This window comes from Coturnix japonica, chromosome 2 (assembly GCF_001577835.2).
Source record: "Coturnix japonica isolate 7356 chromosome 2, Coturnix japonica 2.1, whole genome shotgun sequence".
Lineage (NCBI taxonomy): Eukaryota > Metazoa > Chordata > Aves > Galliformes > Phasianidae > Coturnix > Coturnix japonica.
The window spans coordinates 75,811,809-75,834,740 of record NC_029517.1 but is presented as its reverse complement, the minus strand read 5'-3'; the positions used below and the strand labels follow the sequence as shown (position 1 = coordinate 75,834,740).

The 22,932-nt window shown below is 40.1% G+C and overlaps 1 protein-coding gene across 5 annotated transcripts in view; it reads right to left on the bottom strand.

Annotated features, from left to right (window-relative positions):
- GLI3 (GLI family zinc finger 3) overlaps positions 1 to 22,932 on the bottom strand; it is a 197,900-nt gene that overhangs the window by 76,504 nt on the left and 98,464 nt on the right. For all 5 annotated transcript variants that reach the window (XM_015854996.2, XM_015855000.2, XM_015854997.2 and 2 more), the window contains one exon: positions 13,237 to 13,342. In XM_015854996.2, the coding sequence (XP_015710482.1) occupies positions 13,237 to 13,342 (106 nt within the window). The remainder of the gene's footprint in view (positions 1 to 13,236; positions 13,343 to 22,932) is intronic.

Sequence of the window (22,932 nt, the reverse complement as noted above, 5' to 3'; positions counted from 1 at the left end):
GTGCTGTATGTGGCCATTATAGTCTTCAACTCCAAAATTACACCCGGGATGAACGATAGGCTCTGCCTGTATGTTGATTGGAGTTGGATGATGATTGATTAGAAGGAAGTCCGACTATGTAGCCATGCAAAAAGAACTGCAGTAAGCCACAAGCTTAAACACTACAGAGCATTTCACCAGTGGCTTCAGAGCTATTAGATGTTTTCATATTAACAACATTTCTCATATCCAGGTTTGGGCATTTTATCTTCATTCTTTCAAATCCTGAAATTGCTTGGATAAGAGCGTTTTATATATATTTATACACATTTCTAAGAGTAGCCTGAACTTTTAGGGGAAATTGAAGAGGCTTTGTGTCAAGTACAGCTAAATCCAGCCTTTCTATATCAAACCCCTGCTAGAAAATTACTGTGCAGATGATAAGGCTGAAAGATATAATAAAAAGTGACTCTACTCAATTTACACTGCAATATTGGTATGACTGAATATTTTTCATTCAGCTGACTGATAAAATCACTAAACTGTATTGCAGATAAATAAAGGAGGCTTCTGTCAAGAATAAACACCATTAATCATGAAGTCTCACCCTCTGAGTTGCTGTGCTATGCAACTGCACAACTGCACCATCACAAGTGGCATGTTACCCAGTACCTCCTTTCCCTACTTTTGCTGCCTTCTTAGGAAACTTCTTTTTTAAAGTGCATTTACAGCATTTAACAGTCTCAGAATATCTTTTTCATTCAAGTTTACAGGCAATTGCAACTGAAATCTAAATTTCAGTGACAACATGTTCAGTCAAAAATTGACTGTGAGACAAAGCAAACCAATGCAGACTGCCTTGCTGTAAATCCAGTGTTTCAGTGAGAAGTGTTCAAACTGGTAAGATGAGACTTTTGTAACTCTAAAGCTGAAACAAATACAAGAATTTAATCAGGAGCTCTAAAAGCCCGTTCTTCTCCACATCACATTTTCTACAGGTTGCGTTACATGCATTCACTGCTTCCAAAAAGATGCCAAGAATCTTTTTGAGATGTTCAAATCCAAAAAATTTCTCAGCATCACAAATCTAACTGAAGAGAATTGACGGAATTCCTTTCCAAAATGGTCTTATATGCTAAAACTGGACATGTGCTGCAAGAGACTGTTATCCTGCAAAAGCAGAGTCATACAAAAAGAAAACCAGACAACTTAGGTAACCTTTTTATAACCTATTTTAGAGCAAGTGATGATTCAATAGTGGCCAAGTTATTAAGTCAGAATGAAGCATTGCCCTACACACTAATGAGGTTAAAAAATGTAGTTTGGTCTTCATGTTAAAAGCACTTATCAAGTAGTCTGCTTGGCAAAGACCAACTGTGTGTTGGAGCACAGGACTAATCACACAGGCAGGAATCAAATCGACTGGAAGAATTAGGAGACTTGCGGCCAGGAGGAATGTAATTCATGCAGAAAAGCAGTTGTCAGAGCAAGGCCAGGGAACTGTGTGGGAAGAAAGCAAAATAAACAGCTCAACAAAGAAAACAAAGACGCTCGAACAGTGGCTTTTCTAATGCTTGAGTACACTAAAACTTCAGTGGGTGCATACAACAAAAACCTTATCAGTGAAGACCTCTATCTAAGCAAACACACAGGAGAACGGTACACTGGTTAAAAATGAAATGAAATGCACTCTGAAAATGCCTGAAGTTCTTTAAAAAAAAAATCCTTGATGTTGTAACAACATACAAAGGAGAATGCACACATGTGCATGACTGAAAAAAGAAGAAAATGATCCAAATGGTACAGAGATAAAAAGAGCGCTGAATGGGTTTCAGCAGCTCCTCCTGATTTATCTTACTTCTGTTCACAGATCAGAAAACAATGCAGCCTGCGTGCAAACAGCATTCCTGCCCACATGCACCAATATCCACTGAGGAAAAACTGCATGGCTCCTTAGGATCCCCTCTGACAGATCGCTGTGTGTGCCAGGGGACTATCTGACCAGAAAGAAGACCTCACTTTTCTTCCTAGCACTCATGATGGGTGCAATGTGTGACAATGAACTAAATTTCGAAAAGTGATATTTGAATTTCACATATACTCCGTTCTCTTAAAAACGGTCTTTTTAGCTAATGGGTTATTACTCTCATAATTTATCGTATTGAAATTTTTAGAGATCTATGCTTATAGTACTTAACTATGTTAAGTACCTTTCTCTTCATTTAATTCCTTCACTGATGATTTTTAATAAACCCTCTCTTGAGGGTTTTTTAAAAAAACTCTTGAAACCCAGCACTTGAGAATGTCACACTTACTATTGTTTCAGCAAATCTGAGTTTCCTTTCTTCCCCTCACTCCTTCCGCTAAGGCAGTAGCAAAAGGACGCATTCTTCCGCCTGGTGAAGTACCTGAAAAGCCTCTCATGTTACCTCAAGTGAATACTCCTTTCAGTATCTCTTTCTAAATCCAAAAATAAAGCAAACCCAAACCCTCTGCTTTTGTTTCATGACCAATTTGTTTCATGTCCACAATATTAGAAAAAAGAGATTTGGGGAACGAAAAATGGAGAAAGCTTTTTTCCCCAATTCTAATCATATATGCTAAAATACGATCTTAACTGCTAAGGCAACAGCAAGTTGGTAATAACAAAAGACAAATTCAGCAACTGACTGCCTTTGACATTGCTCTTGTTACCTAAATTTGGTTGTGAAGGGAACACGTGACTAAAATTTTAACTTTAAATACTACAGTCCTATCAGAAACAGTGATCTGAAGGTTCAACATCAATCATTTCTGTTGAGGTATGGCTGAGTTTGCTTTTCACCTCTGTACTAGTGATAGTAAACAGTTACTACAGTTACAGTTCACAAGGACTAATGCCTATTACTGAACACAGAAGATACCAGCAGGAATTTCTCCCGTTACCAGCACTACTTGCAATTACAGAGATTTATAGAAATTACTGTCTGTATGAAATACACAGTGTACTTTCAGAAATTCATATAAAAGCACTCCAGACCAACACATGACACTTACTTTGGGGAAAAATAAATAATTCTGAGAGTTGTCCTCATTATTGTGCCTCAGTGGCAGTACCGGGTGTATGGTACACATATAAGCTGTAACTAAGTGCAAGTTAAGGAAGCATCCTCTGAAAACACAGTTGCTTCTCAGCTCTGTGTGAGAAGCTTTTATCAGTTATTCAAATTCTCTCTCTGAGCACCACTGCAAATACCATGCAAGCAAAAGATTAGTGTAAACATCCACCAGAGCAGCAGGGTTAAGCTGATGTTAACATGCTCTCTGTATCTGTTCTAGTTTCCATGCAAATAAATAGGAGGCATTACCTTTGGAGCAACCCATTTTGTTTCTTAAACAGCTATCTATGGATACAGATGAAAATTCCAAAAGGAACAAACTCACCACTCAGGGCACACCTACATCAGAAGGGTAACCTACACATTTGTCATCTCTGTATCTTTGCAATTCAGTCTAATCACGGGAGTAGAAATACAGTTCCTAGAAAAATCTGGTGTCCTTGGAAGGAGTACAGCAAGCCAAGGGAGAGGCCAGCTATGCAAGCTTTCTTGGTACTGTCTAGATGATGTACACTGATAGTGATCTTCCACTGTGAAGAAGAGAACACCTGATTGCCTCTGGTCATTCAGCTCCTGCCCTTCCTGCCAAATCTGTCTACAGTGTTGTTAAATTGGGCTATTTGTGTTGGTGGCCTCTATAAACTGGAGTAGACCATAAATCTTTTTTTTACACAGGCCAGATAAAAAGCCATGAAAACTCGAGGCAGAATTTCAACGGATACAGGACAGAAAGATATTTATCTGTAAAGAGATAACCACTTGAATCTGATCTGTTTAGAAAATCTCCCACATGAAATACTCCCTACATTTCTGTTGATAAACTGAACACCAGTGGTCACAACATCTAATAAATAACACTTTGGAGTAGACAGTTCAGTTTGTTCCTTCAGAAGGAACATTCCTGGCACATTTCTTCAGGATGTTTTACCTGTGTCTAACCTTTGCGGTGTCTCCAAAACCTTACCAACACCCCTACAAAAATAACTGCAAATGCAATTGTAACCTATTGTGTGCCCCGGTGGCGCAAGTGGTAGGAATGCTGCGTTGCAACAACGGAGGCCATGGGTTCGAATCCCCCCTGTGGCGCAAGTGGTAGAAGTGCCGCTCTGCTACACAGAGGCTCAAATCCCAGGGGGTTGGACTCGATGATCTCTAAGGTCCCTTCCAACCCGCACGAGACTATGATACTATGATACTATGATGATCAGATCTACAGATTCAATGCTGGAAGGGACTAAGCAATATCTTCTTGCCTTGTCTTAAAAACAAGGCAAGTTCACAGAGCCCAGCTTCCATGAAAAGCATCTTCTAAAAGATGGTCCCAAGTCCTTTGGTCATGTAAAACATCCTAAAAGCAAAAATCAACCTGTCTAACATATCAAATCACTTCCTCCATTAACTGATAAAATCAGTTATAGATGTGGACCCAGTCCACCCTGAGGTACACATATAAAACACTCACAGTGCCCAATCCTTTGGGTGGGATTTTTTTTCTGCATTACATAGTAGAGAACAGTCAAGAGGCAGCTAGTTAGTCTCCTACATCTCAGAAGCACATCCAAGAAAAGCTCAGTCCTCTGCTTTCTGTTGCAAATACAAAAACCAATTTAGACATATCCATACATATAAATAATATACTGAATTGAGTGAAGTGTGGTAAAACCAGAAACAAGGTGGTATCTAACGTCTGTTTTGTCCTCCTTTTGGAAAAAAACTGAGCTAAATTCAATCCATATTCTAACAAACATTATAGGAAGTAATGCCTTTGTTGGAGGAGGACTAAGTCAAGGAAAGATTGTGTGAGAGTATGATGAAGATGCTCTGTGTTTCTACACTGCAGATGTACACATTGCTCACATTTCTTCCAGTTAATGCCTACTCCCACTTTAGGGATTTCTAATTCACAACACAGAAATTTCACCACTACACTTAAAAAAGAAAGCAAAAGAAAGAAAGAATGCTAAGACTGTAACTTTTCAGTTCTCTCTGAACCAAGATTTAACATGAGTGGAAGAATTGTACCGAAAAAAAAAAAAAAAAAAAAGGAGTCTGTCACAGTCCAGTACCTCACAGGCCACTGCAACAAGTTTGACAGCAGCCTCTATAGAGTTGGCTTGCTTCTGGTTCACTGCACAAGAATACCACAGTCAATATCTGCTCACTCGACTAATACTGCTGACTACAACACAAAGAACACAGGAATTTTGTCCAAGAAACCACAGGCTCAGAGCCTCTGAATGTGCACTATATTTAGAGCTTGCATACTTTGCAGTAGATAATAGAACAAGATAATAGAAATTTCAAGAAGCATAACTCTAGCACTGCAGCTACTCTATGTATTTTTAGTTAAACATCGAGTTAATGACCCATCAATTTATACGTTCTCCGTGTTTTTGTGCATAAATTTTTTTCCTACTTGTTTTGCTCACGTTTTCCCTCTAATTTTCCATTTTCCTAAGACTGTGTAGGTCCTTCTATTAGCTTTAGTGAAAAAATCAGAATTAACTCAGGTTAAGTCTGTGATACATTCAAGAAAATATATCCACCTTATTATATAAAAACAGTGCATAAGCATGCACACAAATACACGTGCTTGTACTTACATCTGCACACAGCGAGAATCCTAAGGCTCCAAGGCAGGCCTACTTACTCCTCAGACTGAAGTAAAATGTTACACACACGGAGGTGTCCTGAGGCAAGACTTTTGCAGCCATTCACTTTGCTTCCATGAGCTCTTAACTTAGGCTGGCTTGAAAGTCTGCCTTAGGGAACCACTTCTCACTGGCAGACAGGAATTTGTCTAAGTACTGTTACAAGCCCAGATGGAGTAAATCATCTAAGTGGCAGTGCTGTCCAGTGATAATACCTCAATGCTGATAAAGCCAGAAGCTGTTGCTCTTTAACACCATAATCCATGCAGATCACTTTAAGAATCCCTTTTGTTGGATTTAGATCTCACCAGATGAATTTGTGCCAACCTGCCTCACAAGTGGACTTCACACAATGACCACCAAAGGCCTTCCTTTCTCTTTCCCCTTTACATCATTTGGACCGGAAGAACCCAAGGCACCTGTACAGGCTGGGAGGAGTGGTCCTTGAGAGCAGCTCGGCAGAGAAGGACCTGGGGGTCCTGATGGATGAAAGATTCAACATGAGCCAGCAGTGCGCTCTGGCAGCCCGGAAAGCAAATGGGATCCTGGGCTCCATCAGGAGAGGGGTGGTCAGCAGGGATAGGGAGGCGATTGTCCCTCTCTGCTCTGCTCTTGTGAGGCCCCATCTGGAGTACTGTGTCCAGGTGTGGAGCCCTCAGTACAAAAAAGACATGGAGATTTTGGAAACGGTCCAGAGGAGGGCCATGAAAATGATCAGGGGGCTGGAGCACCTCCCCTATGAGGACAGACTGAGGGAGTTGGGTTTGTTCAGCCTGGAGAAGAGAAGGTTGAGGGGTGACCTCATTGCAGCCTTTCAATACCTGAAGGGAACTTACTCCCAGGAGGGGAGTAAACTCTTTGAAAGGCTGACAATAGCAGGACACGGGGAAATGGTTTTAAGTTAAAAGAAGGAAGATTTAGGTTGGATGTTAGGGGGAAGTTCTTTACTAGGAGAGTGGTTAGGTCCTGGAACAGGCTGCCCAGGGAGGTTGTGGATGCCCCATCCTTGGAGGTGTTCATGACCAGGTTGGACAGGGCCCTGGGCAACCTGATCTAGTAAATGTGTATGTTTGGTGGCCCTGCTAGGAACTAGGAACTAGGAGTTGGAACTACATGATCCTAAGGTCCCTTCCAACCTGGGTCATTCCGTGATTCTGTGATCACACCTACGAGATGTCCTGCTGCTACCAAGGACTGTATTGCGAATGGTGATCACTCAGCAGCCTGCTGGCAAAAGCATGCCTTTCTCAAAGAGGCTGGGGACCACTACTTCTCTAGCATCTCTGGGGCAGGCTGGAATGCAAGGTAAATCCTGCTTATGCGCATTGCTTTCTAGGGCTGCTGTCACCACTGGACTGCCTCTGGAAGCTTCCAATGATTACAGGAAAAAAAACACAGAGAAAGATGAGTCCCGGGTTTGCTTCTTCTTCTTATCATAAAAGAGGAATAGAAAATTGGGTGAAAGTTTCAACAAAACAATTTTTAACAAAACGAAGATATCTTATTTCAATTGCTTTAAGTTCCCCAACCAGGCCAAAAACAAGCTCACTGTGTAAGAATGAAGACCCTCTGTTAACATATTTATCTGCTGCCACCATTTCTCCTTTAAAAATCTTTAGTTCATTGGTATTACAATTAGCTACTCCAAAGAAAATGATTAAGTCCCAAAGTAATATCCACAACAGAAAACGATGAATGATGTGAATCGAATTTAATCTGGTTCAGTTAGAGGCAATTCTGTTGACTTCCATGGATATGTGCTCACTAAAAACAGAGGTAGTTTTTAGCAGTGAACCCTTATTTGATGTAGAATTTACTTGCCGACAAAAAAGATTTTTTATATAAGATACTCTTTTCTTGATACTGTCTCTCTTCTAGTAGGACGAAAGGAAATGCACAAAAAAACTAAGAGTCCCACTGAGTTTGCAGAAATCTCAGATTTTTAAAGGAGAAACAGTAGCAGCAGTGTAACAGAATTGATGTAAAACAGCTACATTCAAAAATACTTCCTTATTTCCCTGCATGCACATTTTTTCTTTCAGTTGTCTCTCAGTATCACAAACATAGCCAGAATACCTATCCTTTTCTGAAGTTCAGTATATGCCATGATGTACAGAATAATTTGTTTTCAACTTTCCCCAGATTCAGGTACCTTCTAAAAACACGATCTGTTACTGAAGTTGCTCTGAAAGTGTGCTTGCAAAGGAGAATTTATGATCTGCAAGTCTTACAGTAAATATTACTAAAAAAGTAGCAACAGCTGAACAAAACACTGATTCACTGTTTTAAATGAGGCAATGTTATATCCTGCATGAGAAATCACAGTTCTGGCTTAGATTCAGGCCCCCTTCTCCCTAACTTGTGAAAAAACACCTCACAACTGAAGGTTATGTGTGGGCATCCAACCCCAGTATTTCACTTCTGTGAATTCCTATTGGCACACCACTCTGCCACCAAGAGGCGTATATGCTGCCTACAGAGCCTACAAGATGCATACTCGTGGCATGAAACTAACAACCAAATAAGCGTAACAAGTCGCTGAACCACACTGCTTACTTCTCAGACACTCACTATAAAAATGCCCCCTGGCAATTTGCAGCTGCTTCTATCGCTGCTGCACATTCCCCATTTCCGGGTCAGGCTTCTTGCGGGGCTTCCCATTGAACACAAGATTTCTCCCTGTTTATAGAAAATATTTTCACAGGTGATTTTGGAAGGCTTGTAACTATAGCTATCTTTTCACGTTCACAGCCTTCCTTCTTCTGAGGCTCCTGGCTAAAGCACAGAGCTTCTTCCAAGCTTTAAAGTAATTAAGGACAATCCAAGTAGTGAACTTTTTCACACTGGGTGGGGCTCTCCTTCCCACTGCAAAATGATCAAGGAATGCTTGATAATCTGGGGTGTTCCTTGCCAAACCCCCAGTTTACAGACACAGGGATGTAAAGCAGCAGGTACAAGATTTAAGAGGTTAAAACACTAACATTTTTAAAAGGAGTATGAGCTTAGGAATGAAAGTTTAATGGAAAAATCAAGGAATCGGTGATAGGGCTGGGAAAACCTAAACATCCTATCAACTGCATGGCAAGCAGTTTCTCTCATAATTAAGGATATTTTACAAGGCCAATCCTTTAATCTTTTCATATTTGCCTATCTCCCACTGTACTGCGTGGTCCAAACTCAGGGGGTGATAAAAGCTGAGCACCTAGGCCTGCCTTTCCTTTCTTTTTCACCCTTATGTAACTGATGTCTGTATAAATTAGATATGGAATAACATAACCAAGAATCAAACTCCCTTTTTATGAACTTGAAAGCTCACCGCAAACAGAACACATGCTTTGCTTTAGTACTGGTGCATTCACGCAGTTGAAAATATTTGTTTGAGGGATTAGTGTTAGGTAATTATCTGCATGTGCATAATTTCAGAGCCTATGGCTGCCAAACTCAGATCCCCACAAGCCTCAATCAGCCACTAGAAAAAATGAGCCTGGAGCACTGTTGATTCAAGGAAGCTGCAAGACAGCAGCTTTGTCTTGCAGATTCCTCTCGCAATTGCAAACTGCTCTGGCATTAGGCATGTGGATAACATAAGCATGCCTTCACTTGGGTTTACCTCCTAGCTCTCCCTTACTCACAGTCCATGGGTAACAGAAGATGGGATGGAGAGAGAAAGAAAGATGAAGACTAAATGGATGAACATTTTGGAATACGAGGTGTATCCTGTAACATGTTCAACTCAGAACTCTGTATTATCCTCTTAGGATATTCCATTAGACAAACTGCACACAGACCGGCACCCTGGAGCCATTCATTGTCGCCTTGCACTTGTCCCCTGCTTCAGCCCTTTTGAAAATTAGGTAAAAGCTAGACTAAAGCAACAGAGGGAAAACAAAAAAAGCAATAAGATTATTAAAGACATGCTTCTAGTATGTTTTAATCATATGGTATTTAACTAGTAATTTAACTTGTTAGTTCAGTGAAAAGTAGTTAAACTGAATTATGATTTACTGGAAATATATAAAATATAAAAATACTAAAATTCATGCTTTGAATTAAAAAAAAAAAACAAACACAAAAAAAAACAACAAAACAACAACAACAAAACCGCTCCAGCTCAAATTATCGCGTTTATATGTTGCTGCTCACTCAGTAACGTCTGAAGTTTCATACATCTTCCCTGAAGTATAAACTGAAGATATGCTGTGGAAATTCCAGAATAACTAAACAGTGCTAACAAACAGGTCTGGGTAACACAAAGTGACACATTTCAGTACATATTCATAAGGGTTGGGGCTTATTATTGGGCTGTAATTGCAGTTGTTCTAACACCTAATAAGCCATGGTTGGAAAAACAAAGGCAGGTTAATTTGTGATTTCCTTTACTCATTCAGAGGCAAATTAAGTGTCAAACAGCTAATACAGAACATATTTCATTTTATGAGATTTTAATTTAATTCTCCACCATATCGTTGATGCCTTAATATAGGGTGGTTTATCTAAGAAGAAGAGCAATTTATAAACCTCTTTCAATTGAAATCTTTAATGATAGGATACGATAGCACAATTACAGCAATGACTGCTAGTCCTAGTATACATAAGCATCTGTCAGCAATTCCATCATAAACATAAACCTCTACTTTACGGGTTTATAACTCGGTTATAAAATTTGGCTCCAGGGTGAAATTTGGGATACAACAGTTCTGTCCATCAGCAATTAAATTACGTATCATATATATAAATACATATAATCATACATACAAACGTTTATCTTTGGAGCTGAAAGTACATAAAAGCCCTATTCTTTTTCACATTGCCGCCGTTCAAAATATTGTGCACGTTATAGGCGTCAGGTGGACAAGGCACCCTCCACATTTTTCTGCACTTGCATTACTACTACCTAATACTACTAAGGCTTGACATGTTCTGGAACACATTTCTAGGAGCTTGGATAGTCGCCAATTTTTTTATTTTATTTTTTAATATTTAAAAAAATTTTTTTTTTTTTTTTTCATATTTGAGCGTACTATGAAGCTGCAGGGAAAAACCACACATACAATGAAGTCATTGATAAAGCAGGTAAACACCTGCATCCTGACTGGTGTTCTAGCTATTTTCTCTCAAAATTCTCAAATAACTTCTCCTATCCGCTTCTTTTTAATTTTTCTTTTTTAATGGTATTAAGACAGCAGTCCAAAACATACCAAACGGTCCCAGATCTAACATTCCTGAGAGATACTTACGTGAGGGCCTGTAAAACCTGCGAGAAAACTGTTGGTGCCTATCACACACAAAAATTAAAGTTTATTCCCAAAACCTGCAGAAGTATGATGAACCTACTTATAAAGAAGCTCTTAGAATCCAATAGAGTTATTTTAAGCTGCCTAATTGACTGTTTGCCTTTAACTGTACTGAACACAATGACTCCAAGATCTATTACAGCTCATAATTTCAACAGTGATACAAACTAAATGGCTAGAAGAATTATCAGGAGTTTACAGTAAAATAAATAGCCAATATCAAGGAGATTCTTAGCTTAAAGCTTGGGTTGATACCAGAGCATGTAAAGCAACTGCCTACAGCCATAACACAATGTGCCAAGATTTCCCTGCCCCCTACAAGCCTCTGCAGGGCCTGTCAAAGTCTCAGCTCTGAGGCAGCACTGGATGTGTTCAGGACAGTGCTGATTTCAGAGGGAAAGGAGGCCGCTAGTGGGCAACTTTAACATCTTAAGGAATCCTGGTACTTTGTCATAATAGGATGCTTAGCCCCAGGTTTTCATCATTGCCCAAAGAAGACAGAACGATGAAACCATCCACAAGACCATGTACACTTCACACTACAGGGCTGCAGCTCTGTGCAGTGAGCACAACCAGACAGAGCCCCACACAGCATAGGATACAGAAGACTCAGCAACAGTGCACAGATGGTGCCCAGATTTTGTTCTAAGTCCCTATGACAATTCAAGTTAAAATACATCAGGGATCCACTTTTGGTTTAGTTCATCAGTTCACAACACTCAACCCTGCTGCCTTTCTTTGGGCAAGCCAGGGAACTGATAGATTCGTTCACAGCACCCCAGGAACTGCTTGGTCTCACTGAAAACAAATTTCCTATCAGCTTCAGAAAAATCAACATCATTTCCTGAGCTCCCAGCCACTTTCTTTCTGCTTTGGAAAATGCCCAAAAACATCGAGTCAAAATGTTCATGTGCACTGCAATATCTAGGATGACCATAATGACTCTATGAGTCTGCCATCTTCAGCTTACAATGGTTTTTAGCACCAAAATTAAACATGCATTTAAGTATATTTATGATGTGGTTAACTGTGTGGTAGATACTGATGCATCAGAGGAAATAAGGAATAAATCACAGGTTTCTGCTCTTTCCCCTTCTATAAATACCCACTTTTCTGCTAATGCCCAAGAAGACTGCAACACAGATTTATTACTTACCTCCAGGCAAATCTGTTCTAAAATTACAATTCAGTAATAGAAGACTGATCCAAAAAAACTGTTAGTAAAATATTGTGTGTGCACTTCGGCATGTAGTTAGGATTGTTAATATCAATTAATTCTGCTCACAGAGGAGGACTTATTTTAAAACAACTTCATTTTTCTTCTGCATATATGTAATTACACAGCTGTAACTAATAGCCATAGCAAAGCAATCTGCCATCTAAACAACTCACATTATTCTTCAAAGTATTACTTGTGCTTTTCTTCTTTTATTTTCTCAGTATGAGGAGTGATTAGTAGATATGATTAAATGTATATACCAAGCCTCTTAGTGAAGTACTAAGCCCTGATTTTAGGCTTCATTTTTTAATGGCATATAGCAAGTTTTTGGACACAACTGTTTTATACTACAATGCTTATATTTGTATCCCCATATAGAGTAAGGTAATATTTATTTCTAAAGGATTTCACCACTACCATCTTTTTCTAATGCATGTTATCACTGGTATTCATTTCTTTTATCTTTGTGTAAACCATGTGCTCTATCACATTTGCCATTTTGTTTGGGTGACAATCCCATCAATCAACCGATTGCCTGTGCATGCATACAACAGGGACTATGAAAATTTACTAAAAATTTAATTATGTTTCATAGCATTCACTGGGAAAGGAATCTTTGGCACAAGAGGGAATTTTAGCATGAAAAGTCCCAAGCCTAATTCAGACAGAATACATGTTTTATCTGGCCGTATTTTGCAGCATTTGGCACTTTTTAATTTAGTATTTATAGAACGACAGCACTCAGAATAAATGTCAGCAAAATATACAGGTAACATTTGCCAGCCACCTATTGGAAAAGAATTCCTCAGGCACAAGCCTGATTTTGTTTCATGAACAGATAACCTTGATGCCTTCTAAAAGTAAATCTCACTCTTCAGCTAGACTGGCAAAGTGCTCCGGATGCACAGTTTTAAGCATTGCAAAGATTCGTATACTTGCCCATTCTTCAAGGTAGCACAGGAAGCTGAAGCAGGGTGGAAATACTGAATACTCACACATGCAGAGGAGGAATGGGAGATGGTTCATAATGGTAGCGTCCCTCGTGATGTCGCGCATCAATTGGTACAGGAGGGTGGAACGCTGGAAAGAGGTGAGGTGGATCTGCAAAAACAAGCAAGGTGCGCAGTTCTGAGTATCTCCAGTGACTCCTCAGAAATACTTTTAATACAAACAGAACAGATACCTAAAATGTGTGTCAACACCACTGCAACTTAGAGGTCGAATTCTCCTTTCCCGCTGCAGTCACTCAAGTCTGTCTGAGCATTTGGCCCACAGCATTTGCATGAATATGTATTTACCAATTTTAATATTCTCTTTTTATAGCTTAAATGGAAAGGGACATCGAGAAATCTTTAATAAATAATTACATGCCCATATGTGAAGTGTCAGATCAAAAGGCCCACCGAGCCTTTCCAAAGCATTCCTGATTTATTTATTTTTTATTAAAACAAGAAAAAATATCTGAGGAAGAAAAGGCTGGGAAGAGAATACCTTAAACCAAAACAATATATCCTCAGAGATGTGTAAACAGTACTACAACAGACAGAAAAACTGAAGCAGCATGCTGAGAAATGACTATCTGAAATAAATCAGACAATGGAGTTAAAAGCAAAATGCAATTGGGAGAGGTTGTACCAGAGAAGCTTAATTGCATTGCTTCAACAGACAGAGATGCATCAGAAGAAATGTGCCTGTGGACAAGGGAATTCATCCCACACACCGCACTCAAAAGGAACGCATGCTTGCTTTGTCTCTGTGGCAGCAGACCCAGAGTCATTCCCACTGCTGCACCTCCCCCAAGGACAGGGCTTGGAGCTGCTGTGACTCCCTTTCTACTGCTCAGGGGAGCCCCAGCGACCAGGCTGACAAAAGGGGGAACTCACTCACTGGTGCAGAGGCCAAGCACAGTCCTGTTCCACATCTCTCTGCTATGTCTGCGGCAGAATAATTCCCAGTTCTGCTATGGACACCGAGAGCACCCCACAACACTTCAGCACCATGCCAGAGTACCTCTGCAGGGCTGCATTGAGGGGTGTCCCAAATGCAAGAAAACTCACACAACTCCACAGTGAGAAGTTCTGAGCATCTCCAGCAGCACAAAAACAGAGCCTGCCCAATTTACCTGACTGCCACTTTGGGTGAAGTCATATGTTTATCCAGCACTAAAAGTTGACAAGTACAGACATTAGGTCATGTCAGGGATTTACTAAAATGTTTCTAGGGAAAAAAAAAATAAAAAAATTTAATTATGCACTCCCTGTAACTCTAAGTCCATTTCCGTTTTGCCTGCTGACACTTACGGTATCTTTTCTTTGTATATTTTGCCCTTCCTATTCTGCAAAATGTAATCCTCTTCTTAGATTGTATTATCTATGGGAAAAGCTGCTTCATCTAAACTACGATTTTAAAAAGAAAGAAGGATTTTTTCCCTTGGTATATGTCAAAAGTTGGGATGGTTTGTTATTATATTTTGAAGTGAGAAGACTAGAGTAACTAAAATCATGGCCCTTAGAGGAAATCACATAGATTCTGAAGACATATTTCCAGCATTTCAGGGAAACCTGGAAACATCTGAAATGGCCTGTCCAGTTTCAGGACTCATTTTTTTGAAACATCAGCTAGTATGTGATCAGCTACAGCACATTTCTACCATGTTCTGACTGAGGATTTAGTAATATAAATGAAGAACAGTTGTGTCTTACTAATGAAACCTGATCGTGGCAGCTTCCATTTCAGTTCTGCTACACAAGTTGGACTTTGGTGGGAGCCAGAGGGCTAACCAGTATTCCTGTTGTCATTTGACCAGAGGATGCTGGCTTCCACCTCTCAAAACATGATTTTTACCACCCAGCAACATGTAGGAGGGGGAAAAGAGCACAAGAGATGAGAGATCACAAAGGTTTTGAGACTCTTCCCTTGCTGAGGGAAGCATGAACCTCCTCACTTCCCCTTATCAAGCACCCACCCCGACCTCCTGTCAGCTTTCATGCAGAGAAACCTCACTTAGCCCTCCCAAGGGCTAGCTGAAGCTGAATGTGATCATTGAACATCCCCTATTTGGGAATGCAGAACGTACTTTAAGTGAGTCTACTCACAGGCTGAGACTGAATCTGCACCTACCTGACTCTGGTGTTCCTGGCGCTCTCCCTGTTCAGAGAACCAGAAGGTGACAGTGCAAAAGTCAGGACAGCTGCTCTGACTGCATTGACATTTACATGTTGCCCAAAGTGTGAGGAACAAAACTCTTACCTTCAGCAAACACCAACTCCTCTCACCAAAACAAATCAAAAAAAAGTAACTTTCCTTTGCAGGAACAGAATTACTTATTACCACTCACAATTTCTTTAAAAAATTCTGGCTGAGATGCAAACTAGCAAAGCATCTGTTAGGTAGTTTTCCTGCAGACATCCAAAGGCAACCCTGAACTCCTGGACAAACACTTCCACAAACCCTTACACTCCTGCAGAGACTCCCTGGTGTTAAGCATACAGTACCAGAGTCATGAAAGAGAAATGCTGCCTGTGTATTTGAACCCCTCAACTTCCACTCAGAAGCAGTATCCCGTTCTGTGCTTAATTCTCACGATTTTCAAGAACACTTGAGGACATTCCAAAGTAATGGCAACACACCTAAACACATTCCTCACACACTGCTGGATCTGTTGCTTGCTCCCGAATTCTTTCCTGCCTACTGCTACATGCTTCCTTTAGATGCTCTTCTGTCTCCTACATAGTGAACAGTCTCTTCATAATAAAATGGTAGATACAATTGCCTGAAATGCTGCAAACCAATCTGTCTTAACATGGAGAGACTTTCTGGAAAATATGTCAATTTATGCTGAGTCTTTGTTGTGCAAAACATGCCTTTTTATTTCTTCTCAAAGGATCCTTCTTGGCTTCTTAAAGGAAGTGAATAGGATCATCTCTCTCAAATTACAATCACTCCCACAGAGGAAAAAAGGAGAGACCTCCACTTGTTCTCCGAAAGTCAGCAACCTCTCGCTCTTCTGCAGCACCATGGGAGAGAAACAAGGAAAAGTTACAAGTGCATTCCTTGCTGCTAAAAAGCGAATCTGAAATCTAATGAGCTGCAGCCGTGGTTTGCTGCAAGACCTGGTGGAAAGGTGAATAATTCATGCTGGCTCTAAGGTGTCATGCAACACCTTGAGACAAAGCTGAAGAGGGCAGGCTGCCCCAGAGCTTACTCACAGAACAGAGAGCATTTCTCTCTCATTTAGGAAATCTCTAAATTTGGAAAGCTGGGCTTCACTGTCAAGGAAGTAAAGCTGACTACTCTCAGCTAACTGATTTGCTCAAGCACCCTGTGATTCTTGCCAAACCCTTGGGGAAGACGGCTGCTGAAATGACAGGCTGCATTTCTCAGCATGTCAAGAAGGCATTCTCTTACTGTAGAAAATGCCTGCATCAGCTTGAACACATTCGGTGCAGTCTCACCTGCATTGTGAGATCATGGCACAAGACAACATGGGATTCAGGCACAGGGCAGGAAGTGCTCGTTGTCTTTTTGCGCATTTGTCATCAGAACAATCAGCTCACTGTAAAACAAGTCAGAACAAAGCCAGATGCAAAACTCTATGTGAGATATAACCTCATCTGAGGTGAAATCTTCTCCCTAAAATTAAGTCAGGTTTTGACGCTGAACTCAGTGGTACCAAGATTTCATACCAGATGTAAAGGAACAGAATCAAGCAAAATACAACCTCTCCACTAATGTCTTTTCAATACACAGAATTGTTTTGAAGAGTTTGCCAGCAAATTTCTACACTTCCTTTGGTTCATAAGCTGATCGCCAGATGGGAATTTTCTTACATTAAGGTTTGCAGTATCCTTATGGGTATCACTGTTTCTTCACACAAATTTGTTTCAACTGATCTGAACTTAATGGTATTGCCAGGTTTTATGGCAAGAATATGGTGCTTTTTTGCCAAGTAAAGCCCCTATTTTGGATTTTTTTTATCACAGTTTACATTAGAGCTCAGTAAGAGCACGTTCTGTTGTCTTTGGGGGACTTTTTTAGCTCCCTTTCAAAAACTAGGGTGAGTTATGCTGTCTACTTATGCTTATACAGAGTCTTTCATCAGGAAGAAAAATGGCTAAGGCACAACCACACGATAACACATGCACTTAACTTGGAGCACTTTGAAGAATATCCTTAAGGTGACTAGAGCTGCTGCTTTAGCACTGCTAAACCCTTCACTGGGTTTATGGCTGCATGCCTGCAGCCTGGCTGGCACAGTGTTGACATGAATGGAACTGCCTACTCTCTGACTTTTCACAGAACAAGTTTTTAAGAAGAAAGAGCCTAAATAAATAAATAAATAAATAAGTGGTCAAAGCTGAGAAATGGACGGAAGGAGGAGGAGAGAAAAAAATCTTAATTGCTAAGTTCTCTCCAGTTATACTATGTGTCAATTGTGCTAGAGTGCAGTAGGGCAGTAGGTATAACACTTTGACAGTTTTCAATCAGATCATGCCCCTTCTACATCTGTGTGCATTAATGATTATCAAACTCCCCTCCCCATCCTCTGCTTATGTTTCCTGAACCCATATATTGTATTATAAATAAACCACAGGACTTCCAACCCAAACCTCACAAACCAGAACACAGCTATAGCTCTATGTCTCTTCTTACAGCTGAAAAATTAATTTCTACCTTTGAAAAGCCAAAAATTAAGACTTCGGGGCATATTAGATCCCTGGCATCTATTTTATCCCTTTTTTGGTTGTAAACTTACACACCTTGTGGGAACATGTTTCATTGTTTTCAGTAGTTCCACAACAACCACCATGCCAGACACTTAAAGGAGGAGCAGCTTTTTGTGTGGTGAAAAAAAAAAAAAAGTAGCTGGAAATACTTTCATTAGTTGGCACCAAGAGGTCTTTAATATGCCAAATTTGCTGCAGGTATTGGTTAAAGAGCTCCTTGATGGATTTCAGTTTGAACGCTTTAATATTCATTCCCATCATCACAGTTCTTCTGTCTGAGCAGGACTGGCCTTTGGAATGCTAACTAAACTTCACAAGTCTGTTCAGCTCACTTTAGTGGACCCTTTGCCCAAGTTGAAAACTGGAAAAAAAAAAAAAAAAGAAAAAGAAAAAAAAAGAAGAAAAAAGAAGAAAAAAAATAGAAAAAGGGGAAAGAAAAAAAAAGAAAAAACAAAAAAGGAAGAACCACAGTAGCTTCTTCTGTTGAGCAAACAGCTCTGGCTGCTTCAGCCTGTAAGCAACCTTAGAAAACCCTCATGAACATTAGCAACAGTTGCATGCAGCAGCATCGCTACACAGGCCCACAAAAAGACAATGACAAAACATCCTGGCAGCATCAACGCATTACTGGGAGGGAAAATCGTTTCATCTTATGCAGCTGGATGTGGGTACAGCACAGCTCATCTTTTTTATAACCTCTGGATCCCATGCAGCATTTCTTAACAGACTTAATAACGTGGTCTCCACAAGAAAATGACAAATTGTTCTCTGCCAGGTAACTGACAAAAGAAACCCCTCCCTCCATTACCTCAAATGGACTCTCCAGTGAAAAAATAATTTATCTTCTGCCTTGAAACATGCCTTCTGTTTTGCTGTTGTTCCCCCTAACTTCTTGTGTGACTGCACACTGTATTTTCCACTGCTTATCCCTATTTAACTCTCAGCAATCTCAGTCAAGTGGTTTAGTCCAGATGCCTAGGAACACTTCCCACCTTTGATTACATGTGTATAATGACCATATACTCTAAGGATAGCAAATTACTCAACAAAAAGCCACTAAACACACATAAAGATTTTTGTATGTATGTACATATATACATACAAATATTTTTGTATCCATATACATATGCACACGTATTTCTGTAAACAAGGAAAATTTTTTTGGTTGAAAGTGAGTTACAAAGTGAAAACTAAGGAAAGCAAAAGATTATTAAAAAATAAATAAATAAATCCGGATCTGCATGGGAGAGAGCTGAAGGAGAAATCTCACAACTCAGAGCTAACCCCAGTCAAGGGCTGAACACACAGTTCAGTCATTATGTATGCCTCAGCACTGAACATGGAAAGCCATGTGAGTACTCTGCTGCCAGCCACAAATATTAACATACTGATCACAAATATGCGCAAGATGCAAATGTAAATGTGGCTGTAAAAAAAAGGTAAAAAATAGGAAAAAAACCCAAAAATATTCTCATATGCTGCTGTTTGGACACAGGAAACAAATAAAGTTGGGTAATTAAAAAACCTTAGGGAACACTTTTAGAAGTTGGTAGAACTTCTAATGAGTAAGTCAGTCCAAAAAAGTTACTTGTTTAAATAACAATTTGAAGATCTGTGTGCTCTGTGCAGCAGAATCACGTCTGAATGCTATTTCAAAGGCCAAATCTTGAACAATTAGGTATCCATGCGACATTGCGAATCACTGTAGCTAAACAGCAGCAGAGGTTCTAGACCACAGGGTGAAAGACTTGGAAATAGGTTATACTTAGCAGCTCTAATGAGTAATTTATGGCACAATAGGAATTAGAGAGGGAAAAGTGTAATTAGAACAATTATGTCTATTTTTAGATATTAAAACAGTTCGGATCGTATGGGATGCACAATGAAACAAACTCTCAGTGAGACTTTCTTCCCTGCTGTTCAACTTGTTGTTTTTTTAAAAATTTCAACTGAATATTCATAATTATTTAGCTTCTCTCTGTATCATCCTAAGCAATTACTCTCCTTCTGTGGTGTTTACACTCTTCAAGCTCTTGCAGATTGTAGATAGTTATCAGACGTGCTCTCAAGCCACTCGATAATATGCATTTATTGCACTCTTTAATCTCTATGTCCATTCTCTAAATTAATCACAGTCACCTTGTTTTGCTCTCTGGGTTCCTTCCAGTTTGGGAGAACTATACAGTTATTATGCCTGCACTCTAGGGCATCAGGTCTTCATTGTAGGCTAACACATCCAGGATGAAGCAGCCCTAGAAATTGGTAATCCAAGTAACCTATTTCTACAGATTCTCTCTCCAGCAGGAGTATGTTGCTACACAGTTTCTCATGCATCATTATTTTTCATTTTCTCACTATGAGACAGTACATTCATTCAGCAACCTGCTCCACAATTTCTAGGGCACTGCTAATGAAATTGGCACTGCTCAAGACAAGTAAAAGTAGTAAAAATACACTCTTGCTTATTACCTCTTGACATTGCTAACTCTTTATTTTGGGTTGCTTTCTTCCTCTTTGCCCTCTTATGTCCCCCCTCAGCTTCTTAGCGAGTTTTTCCCATGTATTTCATCTATTTTGTTTATTTTAGAACTTTACAGAAGATGGATTTAGAACTTTACATCTACCTTAAGCACTCATTCAGCTCAGTTTTGAGAATGCCAGACTGTCAATATTCAAGCTAATCTGTGTTAAGTTTTTCAAGTCAAGTTCCACAAGGCACCTTTATTTTTAATAGAATCTACATCAAATTATGCCCCTTGTCTGTGCTTCGGCCTGATCACTGTTGGCATCGAGTATCTAACAGGAGGATGTGGGAAAGAAGGGGACAGACTCATTGAAAACATGGTTATCTCAGTGAGGAGAGTTTACTGCAACAGGGCCCTAGTTTGTAACTGACTTTTAGGCACTAACAGGTAATTATAATAGCATCCTCTTCTCCAATCTCCAGTTCAGGCTGACTGGAGACATAGTTACATTACCTGCCTATGGTCATCAGTGTTCTTCATCTTAGTTTCTGAAGGACAAGAGGGGAGAAAACATAGACAGAAGTGGATCACAATCCCACAAATATGAAAGCACTGGGACAGAACTGTTCTTCTGCATTCCCATGTGGTCAAGATGTGGCCACTGCTTTTCATTTCCATCTCTATAGACTACAGGAGAAGCCAAGGATGCTCATACGAGACAACAATGGAAGGATAGCCAAATGGGGACCAGGCAGACAGCCCACCAATCCCTGACACACTATCACATGCCTCAGGAGACTAAAGGCACTACAGATTTAAATAGCCTCAAGAGAAAGAGGAAAAGTCAGAGAAGATAAATGCAGTAAGGGTCCAAGTATGTAGAAACTACTGACAGATCAGGAGATTCCAGGAATGACAGAACTAGGAGTGCACTTGTAGTGAAAGAGGAGAAGAAGCACCTGCCTTGTTCTTGCATAAATTCTTGGGCATCTGCTTTTGGTCACCGCATGGAAACAATACGGGGCTACGTGGACCACTAGGGTGATCCAGTATGGTTCCTCCAACTGTGCACTCCTAGCATGTTCCAGGGACCCCAAAGCTAAGATAGCCATAAAACCCCATCCCCTCATGTTCAATTAGAGCATTACCAACACTCCAGTAGACTTCTCATTTGCTTTCTAGGGGCCTCCAGAGCTCTGGGAAGTATAAGCAAGAAGACCTTCCAAGCTTGTAACTGTGAATTCTTCAGTTCCATCTTGGTGTAACACACTGCACAAAAGAGGGGCTTTGGTCTACATCTAACATCAAGTACATGGTGGTAATAAAAATAACTAAGATGTATATACCCTGCCCACAGAATAGCAGTCTTCCTTTTCATCTTTCTGTGCAAACACAGGCTGGTTAAAAGAACATGGGAAACTGAACAGGTGACTTTATTTATCCCACAGGAGGAGGAGTTGACAATTCTACTCAATGCATGAGTTTTTCCTGCACATTAAGCATCAGTTTCCCATCAGGCAAGTGTTTGATGCTCTACTAAATGCAGTGGCAGTATGAGAGGTATAGTAATGCTCCACATGGAAAAGCTGTTTGACACAAAGGTTGGAGGTCAAAAGTTTAAATGTTTAAGACAGAGACTACAGCAGTCCTTTTCTGGTTAATAACATCAAAGGGTTTGCCAGCTCTTAATGCTAGTATTGCTGCTTCTTTGGATGCTATTGAGATTCTAGCACATTTATTGCGTTCTGGGAATATAAGGATTGTTTGTTTTAATCTCTATGCTGAATCAAAAGTTGCGACTAACCTTATTCCTGAGAAGAATGCACAGGCAAACAGTGCCAGAAGATTCAGCATTGTAGTCCTAACCAACTTGGAGCTTTCTTCTTCACTAAAAAATATAAATGATGGATGGAAACATATGGTCCCTATTGGACAGCACTAGGAGTCTCTGATCCTGAACTCCCCACATGACTGATTTTAATTGTTTTGTGCTACGGTAGGAGGCAAAACGCATTTGCTGTGATGAAGATCTAAGTTTTGCCAGTCATTGTTGAGAAGCATTCTGTACTAGTTGACGAACAATCCTTTTAGGTAAAACTGTGGCAGAGTCAGAAATAGCAGTGAGATTCTCCAAGATGAACTTGAGAGCTGTAACCACAAGAACTATCACTTCTCCCAGCTATTCCCTGCTCTCTGAATTCATGCTTGTGGTTAGGCAGCAACTTACTACAAGATATCTGCAGTGCATGTTCCAAGCATTGTATCAGCCACTGATACCTCATGCCTTGCCAGAAGCAGGATCCAAATTCATTTGTTACTATCTTCCTCTGATTCCTGTTCTCCTCTCCACAATGAGGATTAGCAGTTTTAAGTTATGTTTCTGACTTCCATCTGGCTAGGCAGAAACAGATGTCTGCGTACTTGGGTACGATCTTATTTCAAAGTGGGGACTCTGGGTTACTAATGACGTTATAAAGGCAATAGCATATGTTGGCTCTCA